The following is a 21,441-nucleotide window of genomic DNA, read 5'->3' on the forward strand; positions in this document are numbered from 1 at the left end:
TTTTGTAGCTTTTTCATGTGTTCATCCATGCATGCTCACCTGGGAATAGACTGAAATACCAACTTTGGTTGATATGGCTGTTTTCTTAAAGCATGTTTCAAACACTTTAAGGTCTGGTTATCGCAGTGTATTGCAGTCAGAATGGCTATTTTGGCCTAATAAGTTGTGGACATACAAGGGAATCAACCTGGTGTTTTCCCGTCATAGGTCAGGTTATAAAAACTGACAATAACTGAACAGAGGGAACCATATAGACACTTTTGATGAATCACACTGATCAGTCAGGTATCCCTTATTGGTTTCTCTAAACCAATCTCAAAGGATCAGGCTGTAAAAGGAGTAGAGTTGGATTTTTTGTAAGCCTTGGCACAGCTGTTGTGCGGATAATTATCTACATTCATTTCTAGTTAAAGGTGCCGAGAAATCTATTTTCTGAATCCCCATCTTTCTGTGATTGATGGTCTGCTACATGAATACAGCGTTGTTTCCTAAAGTTAGGACAGTTTTGCCTTTTCTACATGAGAGATTTCTATGTTTAATAATGTATTTATTCATGGGCTTATTCAGGGTGATGTCACAAACTTCACTTCACCAATCAGGATTAAGAAAATCAGAATACGACCCTAGGTTGATGGGTTTTTTGGTCACTGTTGATAAAATCTGATCGGACCACACCCACACTGTACCGAAGAATCAGATTAGCTGATTTCTTTATTTTTTTAAGATTATCTTTTGGCAATTCTTCAAGCCTTTATTAGATACAACAGACAGGAAATGGGGTGAGAGGGCGGGGCATGCAGCAAAGGGCCGCAGGTGGGAGTCGAGCCTGCGGCCACTGCCTCCAGGACCTTCAACCGTCCCACATGGGGTGACTGCTCTAACCACTGTTCAAACGGCCACTCCTGGATTAGCCGTATTTTTAAGAGTTCAATAAATAGACAACTTAAAGGGACATTTCACCTACACCAGAAAAAAAAACAAAAAAAAAAGCAATTTTCCTCTTACTTGTAGTCTGCCTTCTCTAAAATATAATGGAACTAGAAGGCACACGGCTTATGGTCTACGAACTATTTAACTCTACTGAACTACACCTGCTGGAAACTGTTCCACCTCCCAGAAGGAAGTGTAGGCTACTCATTGACAAGAGGCTTGCGGTCCGACATGGCTAGATTGTGAATATTAGTTTGTAGCTAACCAGCTAGCTAACAGTACAGCTCATCAGAGGAGGACACCATTAATGTTTACATCTCAAGCTGCAGCCCTCTCACACATGAGTATGCTTCCTTCTCGATAGGATATAGTTGGTGTGTGTAGTTTGGTAGAAAGAAAATAGTTCCTCCACAAGAGAAGACAGACAGCTCTGCTGAAAAATCTGTATTTTTGATTTTGGGGTAAACTGTCCCTTTAAAGAAGTTTATTCTCCTAACTTTAGATACAATTATTCGTAATTGTAGCGATGAATAATTGATGTTATGGAAATTTAAAAAAATATATGTATATATATATGTATATGGCCCAAAATCACACCCCAGAAGGCATTGCAGTCTGCACAGCATGTATCACTCTCTTTCCTTAGTGGTATTCAGATAAGAAAAAATACTTTTATGTGAGAAAACTTTAGGTGTTATAGAGAAAAATGTGTTTTTTTATATGGCAAGAACTGCTGATAAATGAGAAATTTAAGAAGTAGGTCTCGAGGTTATGTGGTATGCACACTGTTTTCAGGTGGAACCTAAAAAAGAAATCTATATAGATTCAAAGAAAAGAACAGTGAGTGCTGCTGAGTATTTGATTGCTGCGAAACAAATGAGAGAGAGAGAGAGAAAATAAATTGCATACGCCTGGATTTGAATAATTTAAATAGAGTGTAATAGGGTTTCAACAGATACATACAATGTTAAATGAGAGTTGAGAAATAAACAACTAACTAGGCTAGACAAGGGTTTGGTATCCACAGCAGAGCAGGATGTAAGGTTGTGTTTGAAGAAACCCTGAAAATGCTATGAATAGCCTTTTCCTTTCAAATGAATAATGTGTTGCAGAGAGAGGGACTAAATCATTGTAATGAGTATATCTATGAACTATGAAAAGAGAAAAAGAATTATATAATGCATAGGAAAGTAATTATCCCTAGGGCAGTAGGTTATTTAATACAGAGAATCTGTGCTGGAGCAATTTTCCATATTGAGCAGCGAGCCTTCAAAGTGTATACACAAACAACATGAGAATAATAAAGATTTCTGATAAGATGATTTAGGCCCATCTATACTCACAGCTTGCCTCATTTATACTAAACATTAGCATATATGTTGCATGCCAATGTTTTATTATTAATATTATTATTATGATTAAAGTCTCTAAAATAACTCCATTATAATAAGAACAAATTAATTGTTTACAAGTGTGGCAGCAGGCGCCGTTGGTGCGTGGCCCGCTCTTCTTCTCCAGGAGAAACTCTGGTGTTCTCAGAGTCAGAAGAAATCCTCCTCAAACACGCCTCTCCATGCACAATAGATTCCATTTAAATGATTTATGTGCAGCACAGAGTAACGGGTTTTTAATAAAGTTATGTTCTAATCTTAAAGCCAAAATGTGTCACCTGGGTTTTGGAGGGATAAAATGATTCATATGTTAATTTTCTACTCTGAAGGGTTTTCTCGCTACATTAGAAATTCACAATGCGGACTGAAGTAAAAACAAGATTCTTTCCGTTCCTTTATGAGATGAACACGGGAAGGTCTGCCTCAGAGAAACAGTTTGTAGCTCTAATCAATGTTTTAATGTTTGAGTTTACTTCTAAGGATACATGATAAACTATTTATTGTGCCTACTATACCATTCTGTTTATATGCAGTTTGAATAGAAAATGTGTGTAAAATTCAAAACCCATGCATTCATATTTTTATAGGTTATACACAACTGTTGAAGGAAGAGATAGATGTAACTGCTAATAATAATATGAATAATAATAATAATTATTAATACTCCCAATATTATTATTATTCATAACAGCTCAAATTTTTTTGTAATTCACTTTTTATTGATTTTAAACTGATATCATTTTATTGCTCCATTGTCATTAAGGATATGACAACAATGATGTGATTGGATTTTTTAATCTGCTATATAAATACTTTATTTAAATTCATTCATTTAACTTTAGATATTTTAACGTTTTAATTTTATGCCCTGATCCCCCAAATAGATGCCTCATCATCACTACTACTACTGCTTATAATAATAATAATAATAATAATAATAATAATAATAATAATAATAATAATCATAATCATAATAATAATGATAATATAACAATAAAAATGCACCATAGAATTCAACCATATCTTTACTATTCTTTATATTCATATGTTATTGCGCCTTCTATATTACAATCATAGAAATACAATTGCAATGGTTCTGACTGGCGAGAGAGCGTCGAACTCCATCTCCCAGAGTGCACCACTGCATGGCTCCTCGTCTCCTATTGGTCGATCTCTCTGATCAGCGGAGGCAGACATGAGGCAGTGGTGAGTGCCCGGCGGAGAGTTGCGGAGCTGAAATGAAGCGCACACACGGAGCAGCTCACACCGCGCAGCGCCGTGCGGCTCAGGAAGAGGCTCCGCGCCGCTGAACGCTGAAGGCTGCTCCGGCTGAATGAAGGGCTCCGTCCATGCGGAGGCTAGCGCTCACTCTGCTGCCCTGTGCTGTCGCCGTCCTGGTGCACTTGTGGTTGGCACAACGACCCTCCTCCACCCCGCTGGACAACAACACACACTCCGGTACTTTTTTGGCTTTACAGCCCCCGGGCTTCACCTCCTTCAAAGCTTGGCAACTTTTCTGAAAACCGAGCGGCTGGCTAACTTTGCTTTCACCGCCCCGGTGTGTCTGTTGTGGTTGTTTGTTTGCTTATTGGTGTGGTAGTTTATGCATGTGTCCGCGCTAGTTTGTGTGTGTTCATATGTGTATGTTTTAATGGGAAATAATGTGACAGTTCAGTAGTTGGGCGTTGCTGTGTCTTACATCTGAAAACGGACAGAAGCGAGCTCAGCATCTCTGTCTTGTTACAACTACTGATCTCTGTGCTGCTTGCAAACGGACTGATAATCGGGGTACACTGGAGGTGGAACCCGCTTCCTATTTTAATCAGGGATATAGTCTATTAAGATACATGAAGTCAATTTTAGGATGCACATCAGTAAGTCAGCGTAAATGTGAGAGGAAACTGCTGTCAGAACCAGGCATGGAAAGCACAAATCGAGCATGCCTCAGTGTTATTTTTATTTTATCTCTGGTTGTTGCCTTAACATTGTCACTTATAAGTCATATTTTATCCCCGTTCCCACATTAAACACTTTATCACTGCATAGAAGATGACACCCTGTTGTTTTCTCTTGTTAATATTGTTATGGCTTTCTGTTTCAGACACAGATGAATCATTACCTTTCTATGAAGTTTTGGTGGGAGTGCTGTCGGCGAGACACAATTATAAACTGCGACAGGCGATAAGGGAGACCTGGCTGGGCTACCTCCGAGATCACCCTCACTTCCAGCACAGGTCTGTAGGGTGGAGCTCCAACTTCACCTCTTGTTTTTCTTTCTTTCTTGTCTTTTTGTTGTTGTTTTTTTTTTGTTCCAAGGCCACATTCATACAGTGGGAAAAAAGCCCGAAGCTGTCTGTGAATAACTGACTGCCTCACCGACCCTTTTATCTTTACCTGACCAACGGCCAATATTGCTTTCTCTTTCATTCTTCCCTTTTTGTCCATTTCCCTCTCATTCAGCTATCTGAGCGGAGATAAGGTGTGATGGCCTTTAAGCAACTCTCAGTAACCATGGCAACGGAGGGTGGATGGATGGACAAGCTTTAGAAATCTTAGGTCCTTATATTGCACAAAAAGGGAGAATGCAATAGTGTCTGTGCTTATTTTCAGAGTGGGGGTGAAGTTTATCGTGGGCGAACATGGATGTCCCATTCCCGAGGAGGACAGAGAGGATCCATACTCCTGCTCCCTCCTAAACTTCACAGAGCCAGGTAAAAAAATTAAATAATAATCAGCCTCGACCACTAAAAGGGATGTTGGAATTAACTGATTTTGCTATAATCTCGGTCACACTTATTAACAGTTCATTTAGAAGCTACGATATCTAAGGTGTCCTGATTCCTGCGCTGTTGCCCTGTGAAAACAGATCTTGCGAATCACGTAACAGGGTGTGTGCCGGAACTGACATTCCAACCTTTATATCCACGCCTTAAATCGGCAGCACGGGATGATATCTAGGAGTTTTGTAGGAGAATTTGTAAATTGTGCTGTCGAAAAGTAACTGCAAATGGTCCAGCACTTTGAATATGTTCCAACATCTTCAAGATAATCACCCAGCCTTTTATGCCCAAGTCAAGGTAAAATAAATAAGTAGTTGATGTACTAAGCTGGACCAGAACAGTTTAAACTCGGCTGGAGTAGTATCTCTCAGGGATGTGTAGTATCTCCACTTCTATGAGTATGTGCGGAAACCTATTTTTTAAATTTAAAGTAGGTTTCTAGTAGGTTGATATCATAATCTCCTATCGTAACATTACATCCCTACCCACTAATGGGATGGCATATGCAGCTGTAATGTGGAAAGACGCTCTGTGTGCAATCTGTTGCTTGCATATGCAATTGTTAGTAGTGGAGCGGAGGCAGAATAACAGGAGATGAGCTGAAAGAATGCATGTTCAGAAAAAAAGTAAAACGCCTTTATTCTTGCTCACCCACACCTCAAGGACACATTATTTTCCTTTCCATACCCAAGGCTGAAGCAGAAAATCTCTCCCAGCTGCTGCAGCCATAACTACACCTCCGTGGTAACACTTGAAGAGTAAAGCTGTACGAAGGACTGACGCACCGTATAGGAAATAATTGAACAGGTCCACTGTCAGATAGAACATCCACAGTAATTGTTATGTCTTTCACCTTCACAGAGACAGTCCAATTCAGCTGTTTCGCTACTTTTCCTGGTTGCTTCAGTGTTTCCTGCCTTCATGAAAACATAATTACTGCTCATCAGAATAGGTTTTTTCAGACGATGGCCTTTAGGGTCACGGCGATGCTTTATTTTTCCAGCCCATTCTCCGCTCTCTCCTCTGTTAATGGTTCCTAAGTGTTGACGTGATTTGCTTCAGAATCTGAGGCAAGCAGGCGGCTCTGGAGCAAGATGCTGATGTGATTGGAAGAGCAGGAGACAACGCTGCTTTGAAAAACACAGTTGGGTACCTGACTCTGGACTCAGGTCAAAGCACACGCCGAGCAGACAATTAATTGTTGTTGAAATATGTTTGTGGTGCATTTATCATCACAGGGATTTCTCTTTGGGACTACAAGAAGGTGAATGTTAATGAGCTTCTAAGGCTCTGATTTAATAACTCTGTTTGCCAACCCAAGGTGTTTGTGCTTCTTAGTGAAAAAGTGAGAATCTTGATGATAATGAAAGATTTAGAGACTAAGGACTGATTACAGCGTTTGATTGATCGGCTTGTTGAAAGCTTGTGACTAGAGCTGAATTGATTAATGGATTCGTCTATTGCCTTTTTTAATTTTTATAGCAAAGATGACAAGAAATCACTGGTTCCAGCTTTTCAATTTGAATATTAGCTGGTTTTTGGACTGTTAGTCAGACAGAGCAAGCAGTGTGAATACATTTGTTTGAATTGAACCTTTATTTAACTAGGACTAAAGACTAATTGGGATTAAAAATGTCATTTTCAAGAACAAACAGACGAAAACAAAATAGAAAACAAAGAACAAATGATTAAATTCCTAAGAATTCAAAAGTCATTCTTCAATATTAAAAACATCTGCAGCCATTAGGAATATTAGTTGGAATACATCCTGGTAGCAAAGACAGTAATTTCCCAAAATTTTAATATCTTGAGCTCTAAGACATTTTTTTATTATTTCCTGAGATTTTAAGGACCAAATGTTCCTAAATAGATAATGCAGATTAACCAATATTGTAAATAATTGTCAGATGCAGCCCTTGTTATCACTTGATTTCTACATTGCATAGTTACTATTGAGCTGTAAACAATGCATACTTTCATAGACCTTTAGTTGTTGCCTAATATTGAAAAACAAAAAATAAATAGTAAATAACTGTACATTTGCTGTTCATTATTTAAGATTTATGCCAAGTTTTATTCATTTTCCCTCAATGTTAATGCAAGCTTGCCTGTGCCAAGAGAAGCAGTGCTGTTATTTGTTTCGATAAGTGAACATCAGAATTTATACATAGCGAGCAGAGGAATGAATATGTCCTCAGACACGGGTAAAATCCTGCAGCTTAATTCCACTCGGCCAATGTGAGGCACATTTGGTTTGATAAAGTGCTGCCTTCTCTTTGTATGTGATTCCTCACCCCTAATTGTCTTTAGTTTGGAGCGAGCAGCAGAACTTGTGTAGAATGCATATAAAGTAAAAAGGCTGCTTCCCTTTAACAGCCTTGATCTTTTCATTGATCTCCTGAGTAATAAACTGCTCTTTTGTAATTAAGAAACCACACTCATGGGCAAAAGCTCACTTTGAAGACAGCAGTCCCAAGAACCAGCTCCTCAAAATGCTGATGGTGTAGCTTTACCAGAGCGTGCCTTCTTTTCTGAACGCTCTCCCTCTCCGCAAAATCACTCGGTCTTCATCACTGGAAAGATGCGGTCAGCATGTTGGGATTGTAATTGATTGTCATGTGTGCTTGTGCAGTAATCTCTGCCATCCCTCTGTGCCAGTGGCAGGCCAGGATGCGGAGATAGAGATTGTGACGGTGTCTGACCCCTCGCTGCTCGCCCCCTCCGACGTGTCGGCCATCGCCCTGGATTTCAAAGTCCTCCACCCAGTGGTGATTACCAGGCTGGGAGTGTTTCCCAGCGGGTCCCGGCCTGAGCTTCAGAGCAATGTAACTGTGAAGCTTCTCCAGCTGGACCAGGAGGTAACAGAACCTCGACCTCTGAGCATAATGTAATCCCGTACGCTGCATTACTGTGGAGGCTTGTAAATAGACAGCCCGGGGCCAGCTGGAGGACTCAGTGCTACTAGTGCACAAACGGAAACTTAGCTTACTGTCTTTAAGATAGCAGTCTGCAGTGCAGTATTCAGTGTAGGTGAAGGCGCATTTTCACATAACAACAACTGTTGTGTGTGTGTTTGCAGGAGGCTGTGGTGACTGCTCGCTTCAGTACCATCAGCACAGGGACTGTGGTGAGCGGGGTGTGGTACAAACCAGTGGAGCAGTTCATTTTGCCCAAGGTCAGTTTTTCAAATATATACTATATTATAAGTATAACTAATATCCTGACTATGTCCCTGAGGTCATGAGTCCAAGTCCCTCAACTGACACCATCCCTCCGAATATCTGTGCTCTGCTGCAAGCAGAGTTCCCCCCAGTGGGACAATAAAGAACTGAACTAAAGGAAGAAAGAATGTCTCAACAAGTTTTAATTATTTGGATATTTCGTAGAAAGCCGATGAATGACAGGGAATGACAGAACTGCAGGCTCTATTTAATCAAAGCATTTCTTTCAAAGACAAATCCTCTGGAAATCACAAGCTGACCACAACTAACTAAACTGTAACTAAAACAGCTATCTCAGAATGTGTCTCTTCATTTTACCTATAATAAGTACCAGACTAAATACATAGTTCTTTCCAGAAGGACATTAATTAAAGTCCCCCTCCACTCAGAAATGTGTTTGTCTTCTTTTTCTGTCCTCTAAAATGTCTGACATTGACTGTACAGACTTCTATCCAAGCACATTGTGTGCTAGAGAGCTGTTTTCACATTCCCCTCCTGAAGGAGGAGATGTCTGCGCAGTTCTCTGGAATCTGAAATTCAAACGTATTTAAGGGAGCTTTAGTCGGTATGTCACTGATCCATAGACCAATTGCTGTCTAATATGTGCAACACTATTCGACGGGGAAACAACTACGACACAACACCAGCAAAGAAACCTGAAACCTCCAGCTCAGAGCAGACTGTCAGTACACTGCCATCATAATTGTTAGCCCCTGACAGTTACAAGCGAACAAGCTAACAAACAACAGAAATTATATCTTAGTTGCAGATCGCTAACGTTAGCTCCATGGGCAGGCAGCTTGGGCTCTGTGTCTGCAGGAGAAACCATAAATGTGCCTCCAGCTTCATGGCTATTAGATCTACAACCAATCAGAGCTGCCTCTCTTTACAAAGACAGGGTTATACTCTCCGTAGAGTCCCTGACGCAAGTGTGCACAAGCAAAAAACAACGTCATCACATATTTTGCGTAAAGCACGGAGGCTCCGCAAGTTGTTAGTCATCGTCTCAAACATGCCCCGTATAAGATAAACTGTTATGATTGGCATGGCGAGGTTTTTTTTTAGCTATAAATCTGTCTTAAGGGGAGGGACCAGACATATCTGCCAGAGCAAATAAGTTACCTCTGACCACACCCGGCTGTGTACATCTGTACAACACTGCTGCAAAGTGAGAAGTTAAATTACAGCAAAAACAAGATTTTCAGGGGATTAAGTTAATCTTTAATACAATTGTGGTGGAGATATACTAGAATCAGTCTCATAAGTTTTATACAACTACCTCAGGTTTGCTCAAACCAACAAATTCTGAGAAACAGTACAGAGGACATGATGTCAGTGACACTGCATACAGTATAATGTTCACTTATAGTGTTGGATAGAATGACAACATATCTGTTTTTTTAATCCAGGGTTTTGAGGGGACACTGGTTTGGGAGAATATGGACTCTGCGGGGTTGACCACAGTCAACTCCTCCTCTGTGCAGCTCAACGATGGAGGAGGTGTCCTCAAGATCTCCTCTGTAAGCATCAAAAATACATGTATTAAGAATATTCTCTCTCAAGTTTTAAAGTGAAGGAAAGAAGTACATTTTTTCCTGTTTCATTGAATTGCAGATCGCAGAGGGCATATTGCCTCATAGAAGTGCGCTTGGATTTCCTGGTTTGGCTGGAGGGTTCACGTTTACTATCTATGGTTGGTCCAGCAACAGAAATTCAATCTGAGCTTTTCATGAAAACAGTTTGATCAAAATCAAATGAGCTGGCTGTTTTTAAAAGAGGCGGGTACTGAGCTTAGCTCTTACATACATTTGCTTCCCCCTTTCTTCCCTGTTGTGTCGCGTCATTCAATGTACCTGTGTGTGTTTGCATTGGAGTTTATCTGGAAATTTATTATGTTGCTACTTTGGGGAAAATAAAAATAATTAATTTCACTATCCAATACCTCTATATGGTGAGCTAATGATCCATTCTGTAAAATGTTTCAGTTTTATTATATTGTTTTGCCAGCCTGACATTTAACTTATCCATCTCAATGTATTCACACAAAAGTTTAAACTTTGTCACCGTTTATCCATTGATCCTGTTTTGTGTCCCTATTTCTATCAACCCAACTGTGTCAGATGAGGACAGCCTGTCGGGGCTCCTGCGGGGCCGCCCGTCCAGGATGGAGCACCATGCCTCCAGGCTGAGGCAGGAGGACGCAACCTTGCAGCAGGAGAGCCTCAGGCATGGCGACATGGTGTTCGTAGACGTGGTAGACACCTACAGGAACGTGCCTTCCAAACTGCTTCAGTTCTATAAATGGTAAGGCAAGTGCTAATGACTTGATTCTCTGTCTCCAAATTGCCTGGGCCCTCTGAGGAAATCAGCAACCCGAAATGAAAGTGTGTCGTCGCCTCAAAATGTCTCGCTGTTAGAATCACTGTTGTAATCACTCGGTCAGGGAAAAAAGTTCAGTTGAGTCATCAGGTAGCAAAATATACAGAGTGGTCTTGAGCTTTGGCAAGTATATAATTTAATTGCAACACCTCCTGCATTTCGCTCTCTGTGGTCTTTGAAAGTAAATGCACTCTGGGATATTGCCAAAAATCATAAGGTGGGCTTTAATTAAGGTTACAAATTCCCTCTCTGGCAGGTCTGTGGGAAACGCTAACTTTAATCTGCTGCTGAAGACGGATGATGATTGTTATATCGACGTGGATTCGGTTTTAATGAAGATTGACCATAAGGGTCTCAAGCGCAGCAATTTCTGGTGGGGAAAGTAAGTTCAATTTTGTGTCTGGTCCTGATAATGTATATCTTACTGGTGATTTTAGTCCACTTGTCTGTGACTTTAGTTCACCGCACTGTCAGATGAACTTTAAATGAAAGAAACAGGAATGCTCTGTCAAAATGATGATGGGTCAGATGAAAGGGAGACAGGATGTGATGATAATGTATCTGCTGCCCTGACCCAGTTTCAGGCAGAGCTGGGCAGTGGACCGCATTGGGAAGTGGCAGGAGCTTGAGTACGCTAGTCCAGCCTACCCGGCGTTTGCCTGCGGCTCAGGCTACGTGGTCTCTCGTGACCTGGTCCAGTGGCTCGCCAGTAATGCAGATAAACTGAAAGCCTACCAGGTAGCGTACCCAAGTGATTGTGGGAGTTTGGTGATAAAATAGTCCCTAAATATATAATAATAATAATAATAATAATAATAATAATAATGTGAGGAGTCTGTCCTGGATGTTTTGTTACAGGGAGAAGATGTGAGCATGGGGATATGGATGGCAGCTGTTGGACCACAGAAATATCAGGTAAAAAAATGTCATGACATCCAGGTCTTTCAACTCAAATAAGCACTGTGATCACAAATTATTTGATTTGTTATATATAATATATTTACTTATGAAATAAAATGTCTAAGACTTGGTATCACACTGGATTTAAAAAGTTTAAAAAATGAATCTAAATGAGCTGCCAGAGTGCATTAAAAAATCATCAAAATAGAGATTTTATCAAAAAAGCGGTGGGGGAGGATCCCTCGTACCCAAACTGACCAAACTAAGCCCCAAATGTCTTCAAATCATCGAAACATCCTTGAATACACCTGACCTCTGTTCATTTGAAGATAAAGAATTTAAAACTGAATTTTGTTATGGGCCTTTTAATGTGTACTCATTTTATCTCCTAATTATAATTTAATGTTTGTTTATTATTGTTTGTTAACTGGCCCGCTGTCATTTTGCAAAACTAGCCCCCGGGCAAAGCAAGTTGAATATACCTGCTCTGGAATATTGGCACGTAATTAAAATATTAAAAAATGTAAATGATATGTGAAGGATTTCCTCCTTTCACCCTTAAACCTTAGCTGAGACCGTTCATTTTCTTCAAAATCAAGGCAGCAAGCAGGATTAAACATTGATACTCTCCTAAGTACATTTTTCTTTTTGAATTGATGACCATTCGTCTTTTTACACTTAATAGAGAATTGTATTCTATAGTTGCTTTAAAACTGTGACATATCTATACAGTGTGTATATATATATATATATATACACCTGTGTGTATGAGCGGAGCTGGCAGAGTCTGTGGAGTTCAACATGATCGTTTAACTGGTTTAATCTTGGCAATATGGATTCGAATTACAGCGTTTAAAGCTGCATGTCAACAATTGAACCTGAACCAGTGTATAGGCAATAACAATATCAGATGTTAACATATGCATGTCCTGCCCCTTTGCTACTGACAGGACCCTGGCTGGCTGTGTGAGAAAGAGTGCTACCTGGACATGCTGTCGTCTCCACAACACACAGCCGAGGAGCTGCACATCCTCTGGGACAGGAAGAGGGCCTGTGGAGACCCCTGCGGTTGTCACTGGGGCCACTAAATCTCACAACACACAACGCGGAGCTGTGGGTAAAATGCACTCAGTACTGGTAGTCAGTTTCTGAGTTATTATTTTAGTTTTATTAGGGTTTTGAGATGTGGGGACTTCTTTATGGAAAATAATCTTAAAAACTTCATTGCAGGTTCTTAATATTATCAAAATACTGTACCAACATCATAAACCTTTTTCAGCTTCAGAATGCGTGGAAAACACATGTAGCTGTAGCACACTGTTAGCATTTGTATCATAAACTCAGTTATTAATAAATCAGATTGGAACAGACCAAATATGGGAAATGCGCGGATTAGATTTTAATTTTGGTAACGTGATAACAGACAGGGATGAACAAGAACCATGTGCAATATCAGCATAAGATGATGCCTGTGAACAGAATCACTGCTGAGTACTTTGTAACATTAAAATTATTGGTACTCTGATACTAAAACATTTTGGTTTGAACAGGATATTTGATGGAATTTTAAAGATGTTTGCTTTACATCGCTATATTTTGTAAATTATTGTCTAAAGCTCTTCATCCTCTTCACTACTGGTAGATTTAAGACAAGCTTTCTCACAACGCACACAATTTGTACTGTAAGTGTCATTGTGAAAATAGTGATGTGGCCTTACTGTATTTGTTAGGCGTCATACTGTGTGTATGTTAACACTCGTGATATCAACACAGATTAATATTGGTGTGTTTGCACTGCAAATTTTGGAACTTGAACAGGCAGTCATAGTGACTGTGAAATAGACTTTCTGAAACCCTCCTCACAGGTAATAAAGAACACTTATGAGAGATGAATGACTTCCTTGTTGTTTGTTTTGGGGATGATGCTCATTTTTCTGCGTTGGATCCTTGTTGAGCCTGAAGCGTTGTTTTAGCCGTTAGTGCTGCTCAGTCAGAAAACACACTTTGCGTTTGCAGAAGTCTGCTTCTCCACTTTGTTCTCTATTGACGATTACTTTTCTAAGACAGTGAGTCAGACACCGCTGGAATGAACAGGGAAACCTGTGGAGTGTTTTGACCCCAAATTGATCAGCGGCTTTATGTTAATCAATAGGACTGAACACATCCAGCCACCAGCTCGTACACACTCAACCTTTTAAAATGTGAACATGAAGTAAATGTATTTTTAATGAGCTTTTTCCGAGCATATGCTTTTAGTTGCTGCGGCGATTTGTTTTGTTTGTTAAAGTACAGCCATGTGATTGATGCTGAGTCACTAGAATTAGATTTCCTTGCTGTATATTTTTGTAAATAATGAAAGATGATGATGAATATTTTACTAATGTGGGATCATATAAGTTGTTTGTTTTATTTAGGCCTGTCCTTCCTGCCAAGAAATCTATAGCTGCAATTAACCTGATGTTGGAGCACACATTCCTCTTCCTCTGAACGCCCCCATCCTCTCCCTCCCCGTTTTATCCTTTCGCCTCCTCTTTCAGTGAGCTGCATGATAACAAAGTCATATCCGCATCTGTTCCACTCTCGTACATAGATAAGGATGGCAGTTTTCCTCCCATCAGCCTCTCTCTCTGATTTGGCTCGAAGCCCTTCATTGTGAAGTGAGAGAAAAGCGTGGAAATAACACGCACTCTCATCTCTGCTCTAGTGCTTCTGTAGAAGATGAAGTTATTGAATTTGTCTGAACTTTGATGAGCGCTGTGGGGTATTGTCACTCACCGATGTTTAAATTATTAGCTTTTTTTTTTTTTTAGAGATGTTCCAAATCTTCTGCTTCCTTTGTTCTCTGGGTGTGTGAGCCCTGTTCACTCATACACACCCATCCAACCAGGCAGTCGAATCAACCACATCATAATGACTTGAGACAAATTGTACAATGCTTGCCTAAAAATTGCAGTCATGTATTCTATCACGAGTCTTTCTAGGCTTGTAATTTAGCTATTTACCACTTTTTAATATTTGATCTCATCTTATTTCCTGCCAATATACAATTTGGGGTATTTGCATAGTGTGAAGAGAACCATTCTGCTGAAAACTGCCTCATGGAGGAATAAAAATACTCATGTATTGGCATACGCAAGTAAGATGGTGTGAAATAATATTGTGTCACGGGTAACACTACTCAAGTATTTCTCTGTTCTCTGAGATCAATATTTGTGAACATGAATTTGCCCCCAAAACTTGATATTTAAAGAGTGGAGCAGAACTAGAAAAACATATTTTGACAACAAACATGGTATAATAAAAGACGTCAGCTCGTCTTAGTCAGCCAGAATATATGATTCATCCATATGTTTGATATAAATAAACCCCACGTTTTTTTACTCGTCTCTGCCCTTAAGCGAGTGTGTAATCTTTCCTAAGCGACGACAAGAGTACAATTCCCTGAACCACTGACTTATTTTCACTCTATTAATATTTTGTCATGAAAGTGCAATCATCCATTTAGTCTGTGACAAGAACAGCTCAGAGAAAACAGGGAGCTCGGGCTCTAGAGTTAATTGTATTTATAAAATCCTTTTCATCTCGAGGCACACCTCAAAACTCATCTTGTTGCACTGCAGATTGAATACAAGAATATGTTGCCATTACCAATTTGAGTCCGACGCATACTTTTACTTTAGTGTTTTGGTCCCTTTTTACTAGATGTTCCCCTACAGCACATCAGATAAGTTTACAAAAGTGTATGTTCATGCAGTTTTATGGTCGATGTTTAGGTTGCTGTGGCAAAATGATTCTGACTATTAATTCATTACCTTCAGCTAAACAATTTCCACTTTGTATTAATTACTTCCATACTGTTTATCCATTACCTGTACATCAGCCTATGTACTGTTTATCCTGGGTCATCCATGTGTTTCCAGGGCCCTATGTTCTTAATATAAACTAACCTTGACAGAGATTGTTACGGGCCATCTTTGCACTTCAAATTGCAAAGAAGAGAGATGGACTTTTCAAATGTAGTTTTTAAAGGTAACAATCCCTTCTGGCACTGTGGAGATATTGATGGCTAAAGTCAAGAAAATGGTTTTCCCAGCGGACTCGTCTCCTTAATGTGTCATATTAGAAGGATATTGAGCTGGGGAACTACCACCCTGTTTCACCCTTTATCCAGTAGTCCTACTCTAAGCTAACTATTAGCCTGCAACTGTTTAGCCTACTTGTATCTAACTATTAACTGTTTACCCATTTCCTTTAACAAACTATAAACTCATTATCCATTAACTTAAGCTGTCTATTTCCATTTTCTATCCATTACTTGTAGCTTACTATTCATAGTTACTGTTCATCTGTTATTATGTTACTATGTACTTTTTATTGTTTACCCAAAGCCTTTAGCTAACTGTTCCAACTGTTTGTTTTTAGCTTTAGGCTAAGTACCATTATTCCATATAACTTTATTTACCTGTTACTTTGCGCTTACTGAGAAAGTTATAAGGGATGAAATGAGAATAAGGCCGGAGGACATGAGCATAGAGGAAGTAAAGAAAATAAAATGAAAGATAATTTCTAAAAGCTTTCACAAAGAAAGCATTGAAGAAGAGATTTAAAGTAAGAAGGGAGAGTTCAGGAGACAGAGTTTTATACGGCTCCAACCGCGGATTTCAAAGGTGAAGAGGGCACATACTGTGTTAATAAATCTGAGATATATTCAGGAACGAGGCTGTTTAAGTCCTTAAAAGTGAGCAATACAATTTTAAACTCAATTGGGAATCTAACAGGGTGCCAGCAGAGGAAAGTACAGGAGTGATTTGATCGTACCTCTTTGTCCTGGTACTATAATGAGTTGAGCAGCATCATTTTGTACCAATTGGAGATGGTGAAGGGAGGCTGATACCAAAGTAAATTGCAGTGTAATAATCAAGCTGTGGATAGATAAAAGCATGTACAACTTTCTGTAGATCAGCAATTGATATAAATGACATATTTTTAGAGATTCTGAGCTGAAAGAAATACGACTTAACATTGTCTTAATTGATCATCAAGACTGAGGTTAGCATCATATAGTACCAATAGATTCCTAGCAGCCTGCTTGATACAGACAAGATGAGTACTAAAAGAGCTGATGGGATTTGGGGGACCGAACGGAATTAACTCTTAACAGAACTGACTTATCTTCATTTATTTTCTGGACATCCAGGAAGGCAAGCTGTAAGGCAGCTAGGTTTCTTTGGGTTTTAATGGCATTTAACTGAGTATGATCAGCATAAAAATGATAAAGCATTTCATGATTTTGAAAACCTAGTGAAGATGCAGCATGTGTATAGCAAACACAAGAGGGCCAAGAATGGAGCCTTGAGAGGTATGAGCGCAACAGGCTAAGAACCAAGCCTTTGATGTCACCTAAGCCTCCCAGCAATGTATGAGGATACTATGATCGACTGTGTCAAATAGTAGTGTAAAAGAACTAAAAAATCATCTGTAGCAGTAGGTCATTTTAACCCTGACAAGAACTATCTCTCTGATATGAAGTGCTCTGAAAACCAGACAGGAAACTATTTAAAACACTTTTATTTTATTTATAAAAGATGCCAGCTGAAGTAAAATTACACGCTGCAGAACCTTAGATAAAGAAGACTTGGAAATGGTCTCCAGTTACTTTAGGACAGTGTGTCCAAATTAGGTTTCTTCTGCAATGGGTAAACAGAAGAAGAAAGGGTATAAGTGCCCCCTACCTGGGGTAGGTACCCCTGGCAGGGATTCACTATTTCAGACCATTCGGAACAACATAGTAACTATTTAAGTAAAAGTACTGATTAGATTATGAGCCACCTGTAAGAGGATGTGTGGTACCTGTGTATCTTATTTTACAGCTGTGGAAACAGAAAAAAAAATTTCAATATAAATTTACCTGTGGTGTCAAAGTGAAGACACCCCGATTCAGATCAGGCCCAGCTGTCCCAGCTGAAAGAGGAGCTTACAGTCTGCTGAGCAGCGTGCATCTGCATATTCATTCAAACAACTCCAGATTCTTAGACCCTCCTCACAGAGCATTACACATTGCTGTCAATCAGCCTCCCCTTCTCCGACACCCCCCTCCTCTGTGTGCACTAAAACGAGGAAGAAATAATTTATTCACGACACCCGGCATCTAAAACCAGTATTTCTGACTGATTCTGATTCACGGGAATGAAGGGATATTATTAGACACACAACTATGCCCTAATGGGGCAATATTTTCATTACCAACTTCAGATTGCACCCACTGCACTCTCCCTCTCTCTCTGCGATTTCCATAGCAGCAGTGTCTCAGCCTGGTAAGGTTATGGCTGTCACTTTTTGGAAACATTTGCAGAACACAGCTGTGTGACATTGTGGATCGGGTGGAGGATACATTCGGTAGAAGGTTGGTTATTAGAGAATGCACATAATTACACGTCGTTGACAAAGTGCTGTGTGAATCATGGAGTTTTCATAAGCCCTCTTGAGCCGTGCTGCAGTAACATGGCAGATTTACTATGATTATGTTTATGAGAGATAATTACTCATTCAGTTATTACTGAACCATTACTGACAGTCATTCTGTCTTAAAGGGATCGTGAATTAGCTCATCGATCTGGTGATGGGATTCTTGGAAACCACGCAATCATTTGATGTAACCTGATGCAACGCCATATATGGAAGAAATGATATCAGCTAAGTGAGTCCGGTTGCCCTCACTTCAGCATTTTACTTCAGCCATTTAGTATTGCACTTGCACAAGGTTGGGAGACAGATTTATTTTAAAGAGAATGGTTACAAGTACTGCAGCAGAGGCCAAGATATCCTGCCTTTTATTTCTTGAAGCTTAGCATAAATTCAACCAGGAAGACTAACTTGTATGTTACTCGTTCTTATTTGCCTCTCTCTCTCCCTCTTCTTATGCTTCCTATCAGCTTATTAGAGGTGTTTATTCTTTTAATCAAACCAATCAGATCTAGCCCTGATCTCTATCAGTCGATCACATCTTTGCTGTCAACTTTTAAATCTGTTCTCTTCTCTGTTGCTGTCAGCTGTGTTTTCATTGTGAATTGTTGCAACCCTCCTCCACCTCTTCACCTCCACTCCATCAGTACCAGCACCCAGCCTTCTCATCCACCCAAATCTCAGCATCCTCTTCATTCATCTCCATCACCACCAGGGTATAGACTCCATCGGGGGGTATCATACACTACTCACAGCTTCTCTAACCCCTTTAAAACATGATGACATCACAATGGGGTATTATTGCCAAAGACTTCTCATTCATTATCTTTACTGTGCATGTGTCAATAAATGAAGTCTCTCCTGGTTGAACGAGTCAAGTTCCAAAAGCGCTGGATCCTAATGCAACTCAAAAGCATCTTTCGATTTCTCCTACCTGGTAATCGCCTGCATCTTTTTAAACTTCACGGCCCAGTTTGTATCACTGGATTTCTGTTCTCCAAATCCAAATCAGGGTTTCTCGCTTCAGAGCCACAGACAATATCATACAACTGTTTTCACAGGTTAGTACTCCAAATAATGGCTAAACTTAATGTGTAACGTGTAATGGCTGGAGTTACCCTTAAATCAGTCGTATCTAATTCAAAGGACAGTTGCAAGCAAGCTACAGTGATTGCAGGTAGAAACAAGTGAACACTTTATTCCTCTTTATCCCGGATGGAACATAAGGGAAAACTGAGGTTTTTACAAACAAGTGATCACTGGCAGAATTATGCATGAGAACATGCATTGTTCGGGGAACAGAGACATGAATATGATAACTACACTGAACATTGTGTAGTGAAGTGACGGAAGCTTTTTATTAGGCCCATGCATCAAGTGATATTCAGGGATACATCTGTTGATATGCTATACTTAGTATTCTTATTATCAACATATAACAAAATGACCAAACTAACAATGAATTGAAGCCTGATTTTGCTTCTTTTTCAGTACCATAGATCTCCATTGTTGTCTAGAGGGGGGAATAAAACAATTTGCCACACTGATGCCACACAGCAGATGACATTATTCTTCATTACCTAGAAAATGACTATTGTGTTTTTATTTCACATCAATCCTTAACATCATTCTGCTGTCACTGATTCTAGTGTGAATCCACAGCAGAAAACAGTCCCCAGATGTTAACTTAGGCTTTTTTTAAATAAGCATATATCTGTGACCCCTTTTTTAAAAAGGCTTTGAGTAGGAACAAATGGACTGAATGTGACGAACAAACTGGGGAAGTGGTATAGTGTTGAGGGTTGATTTTGGTCTTTTTTCATGAGAAAGATATAGGAAATGTATCCTTAAATGTAGCATGGGAACGAATGATTCTGTCCTTTAAATCCAGTGCCATGGGTACCATCATGGTACATCATCAGTTCAGTATTTTAAGTCAAACTGAAAGAATTCAGTCATATTCGTGGTTTTCTTCAGAGGCTATTGTAGAGGAATAAAATGTCCTGCCAGTTGCTCCAGTGGAGCAGCTCAGCAGCCGTTCAGTGGAGGACTGCAGTGGCTCTGGCATCTCCAAAGTTTATAATGGGAGTGACTGTCCAGCAAAACGCAGCAATCTCAGAAAACCTCACTCAAGTTAATCACTGTTAAACATTTAGAAGATACTTGGGATAGATTTTAATTAAGCAAAAAGAGACTGAAACAAACAATGCATGGATTTCCATTCTCAGTGACGAGGGTTTCAAAATGTTGTTGTCGCCACAAGAATATCTACAAAATATCTATTTGAGTGCCCCCAAGCAACACAAACGTGTAAAGTGCAGCCCGGAGATAAATAATCCAAAGCTTGCAGGATGAGGGAGACAGTGAGTGAGCCATGTCGCTCTTCACACAAAAGCTATTCTGTTTTGCTCTCAAACAGAACCCAGACACTGTGGGCGGAGAAAATCAATCTAGTCAACCTAGAGAGAGAAGAAATGAGAACTGAGAGGGGCTTTGATTATTGTGATGGACTTAAGTCAGCTCTGCGAAAGCCGTTTCATACGTCTCTGCTGTTTATCCAATCAGAAATGCATTTGCATAACATTTCCCCGCACTTGTGGCAGCTTGGAAAAGAAAATTAGTGGAGGCACAGGTCCCCCGGATTAACAAGAATTTGACATTTTGATGAATAGATGTATTTTCAGAGAAGCCTCGATTCAATCCGAAAGACACATATTAATTGAACTGCAGCCTTCAAAAGAGCTTCAGTGAGTCAACAGAGCTGTCCGGGACAGATAGCCTCTGTCCGCTGGGCTGCGCTTTTTTACAGCAGCTGAGGAAAACTCAATGGTATTAACAGAAGCAGCAGATAACAGGCATTAGATGACTGATGCCCTGTATTTCAGACTAAACTCGCAGTAAAACACCAACCATATCTATAGAAACCTGGCTGCGCAAGTGCTCACTCAAGGTTCCTCAAAAGAAACACAAGGCAGGCAATTGTGTAATAAATTGCATCAGCTGTTGCTCCTCGCAGCCTGTACTATTCAGCATGGAGCTGCAAATGAAAAAGTTGCCTTGAAAGAAAAAGGATCTGGTGCAACAGCGCACTTATTAGGATGGCTTAATGTTTTGTAATGGTGGAGCCATGTCTGTGCGAGTAAGGGTAAATGATTGGCAGCATGATCCTAGATAAGACATCATATCCAGACAGTGTAGTGAGAAGCCTAGAACTACTGTAACATACACTCAACTTTGTTAGTCACGTCATGATTTTCACTTACACCCGTGTGCTCAGTAGATGGTGCTGCTTATCTCTGGAGAAGGGTCCCTCACTTCTCCGTCACATCAAACATGTTCAGTTCAAAACAATGTCGGCTTGATTCTACAGGGAGATGG

General features: G+C 39.9%; 1 protein-coding gene across 1 annotated transcript; it reads left to right on the plus strand.

Annotated features, from left to right (window-relative positions):
- Positions 1-3,577: 3,577 nt before the first annotated feature.
- b3galnt2 (beta-1,3-N-acetylgalactosaminyltransferase 2) lies at positions 3,578-13,447 on the plus strand. The gene is made up of 12 exons (XM_083922610.1): positions 3,578-3,779; positions 4,423-4,555; positions 4,932-5,032; positions 7,760-7,959; positions 8,181-8,276; positions 9,732-9,842; positions 9,937-10,015; positions 10,443-10,626; positions 10,958-11,083; positions 11,280-11,439; positions 11,560-11,616; positions 12,552-13,447. Exons 1-12 carry the CDS (start codon positions 3,671-3,673, stop codon positions 12,687-12,689), a joined length of 1,494 nt encoding a protein of 497 aa, XP_083778736.1. The 5' UTR covers positions 3,578-3,670; the 3' UTR covers positions 12,690-13,447.
- The last annotated feature ends 7,994 nt before the right edge of the window (positions 13,448-21,441 follow it).

This window comes from Echiichthys vipera (genome assembly GCF_963691815.1).
Source record: "Echiichthys vipera genome assembly, chromosome: 11".
Classification (NCBI taxonomy): Eukaryota; Metazoa; Chordata; class Actinopteri; order Perciformes; family Trachinidae; genus Echiichthys; species Echiichthys vipera.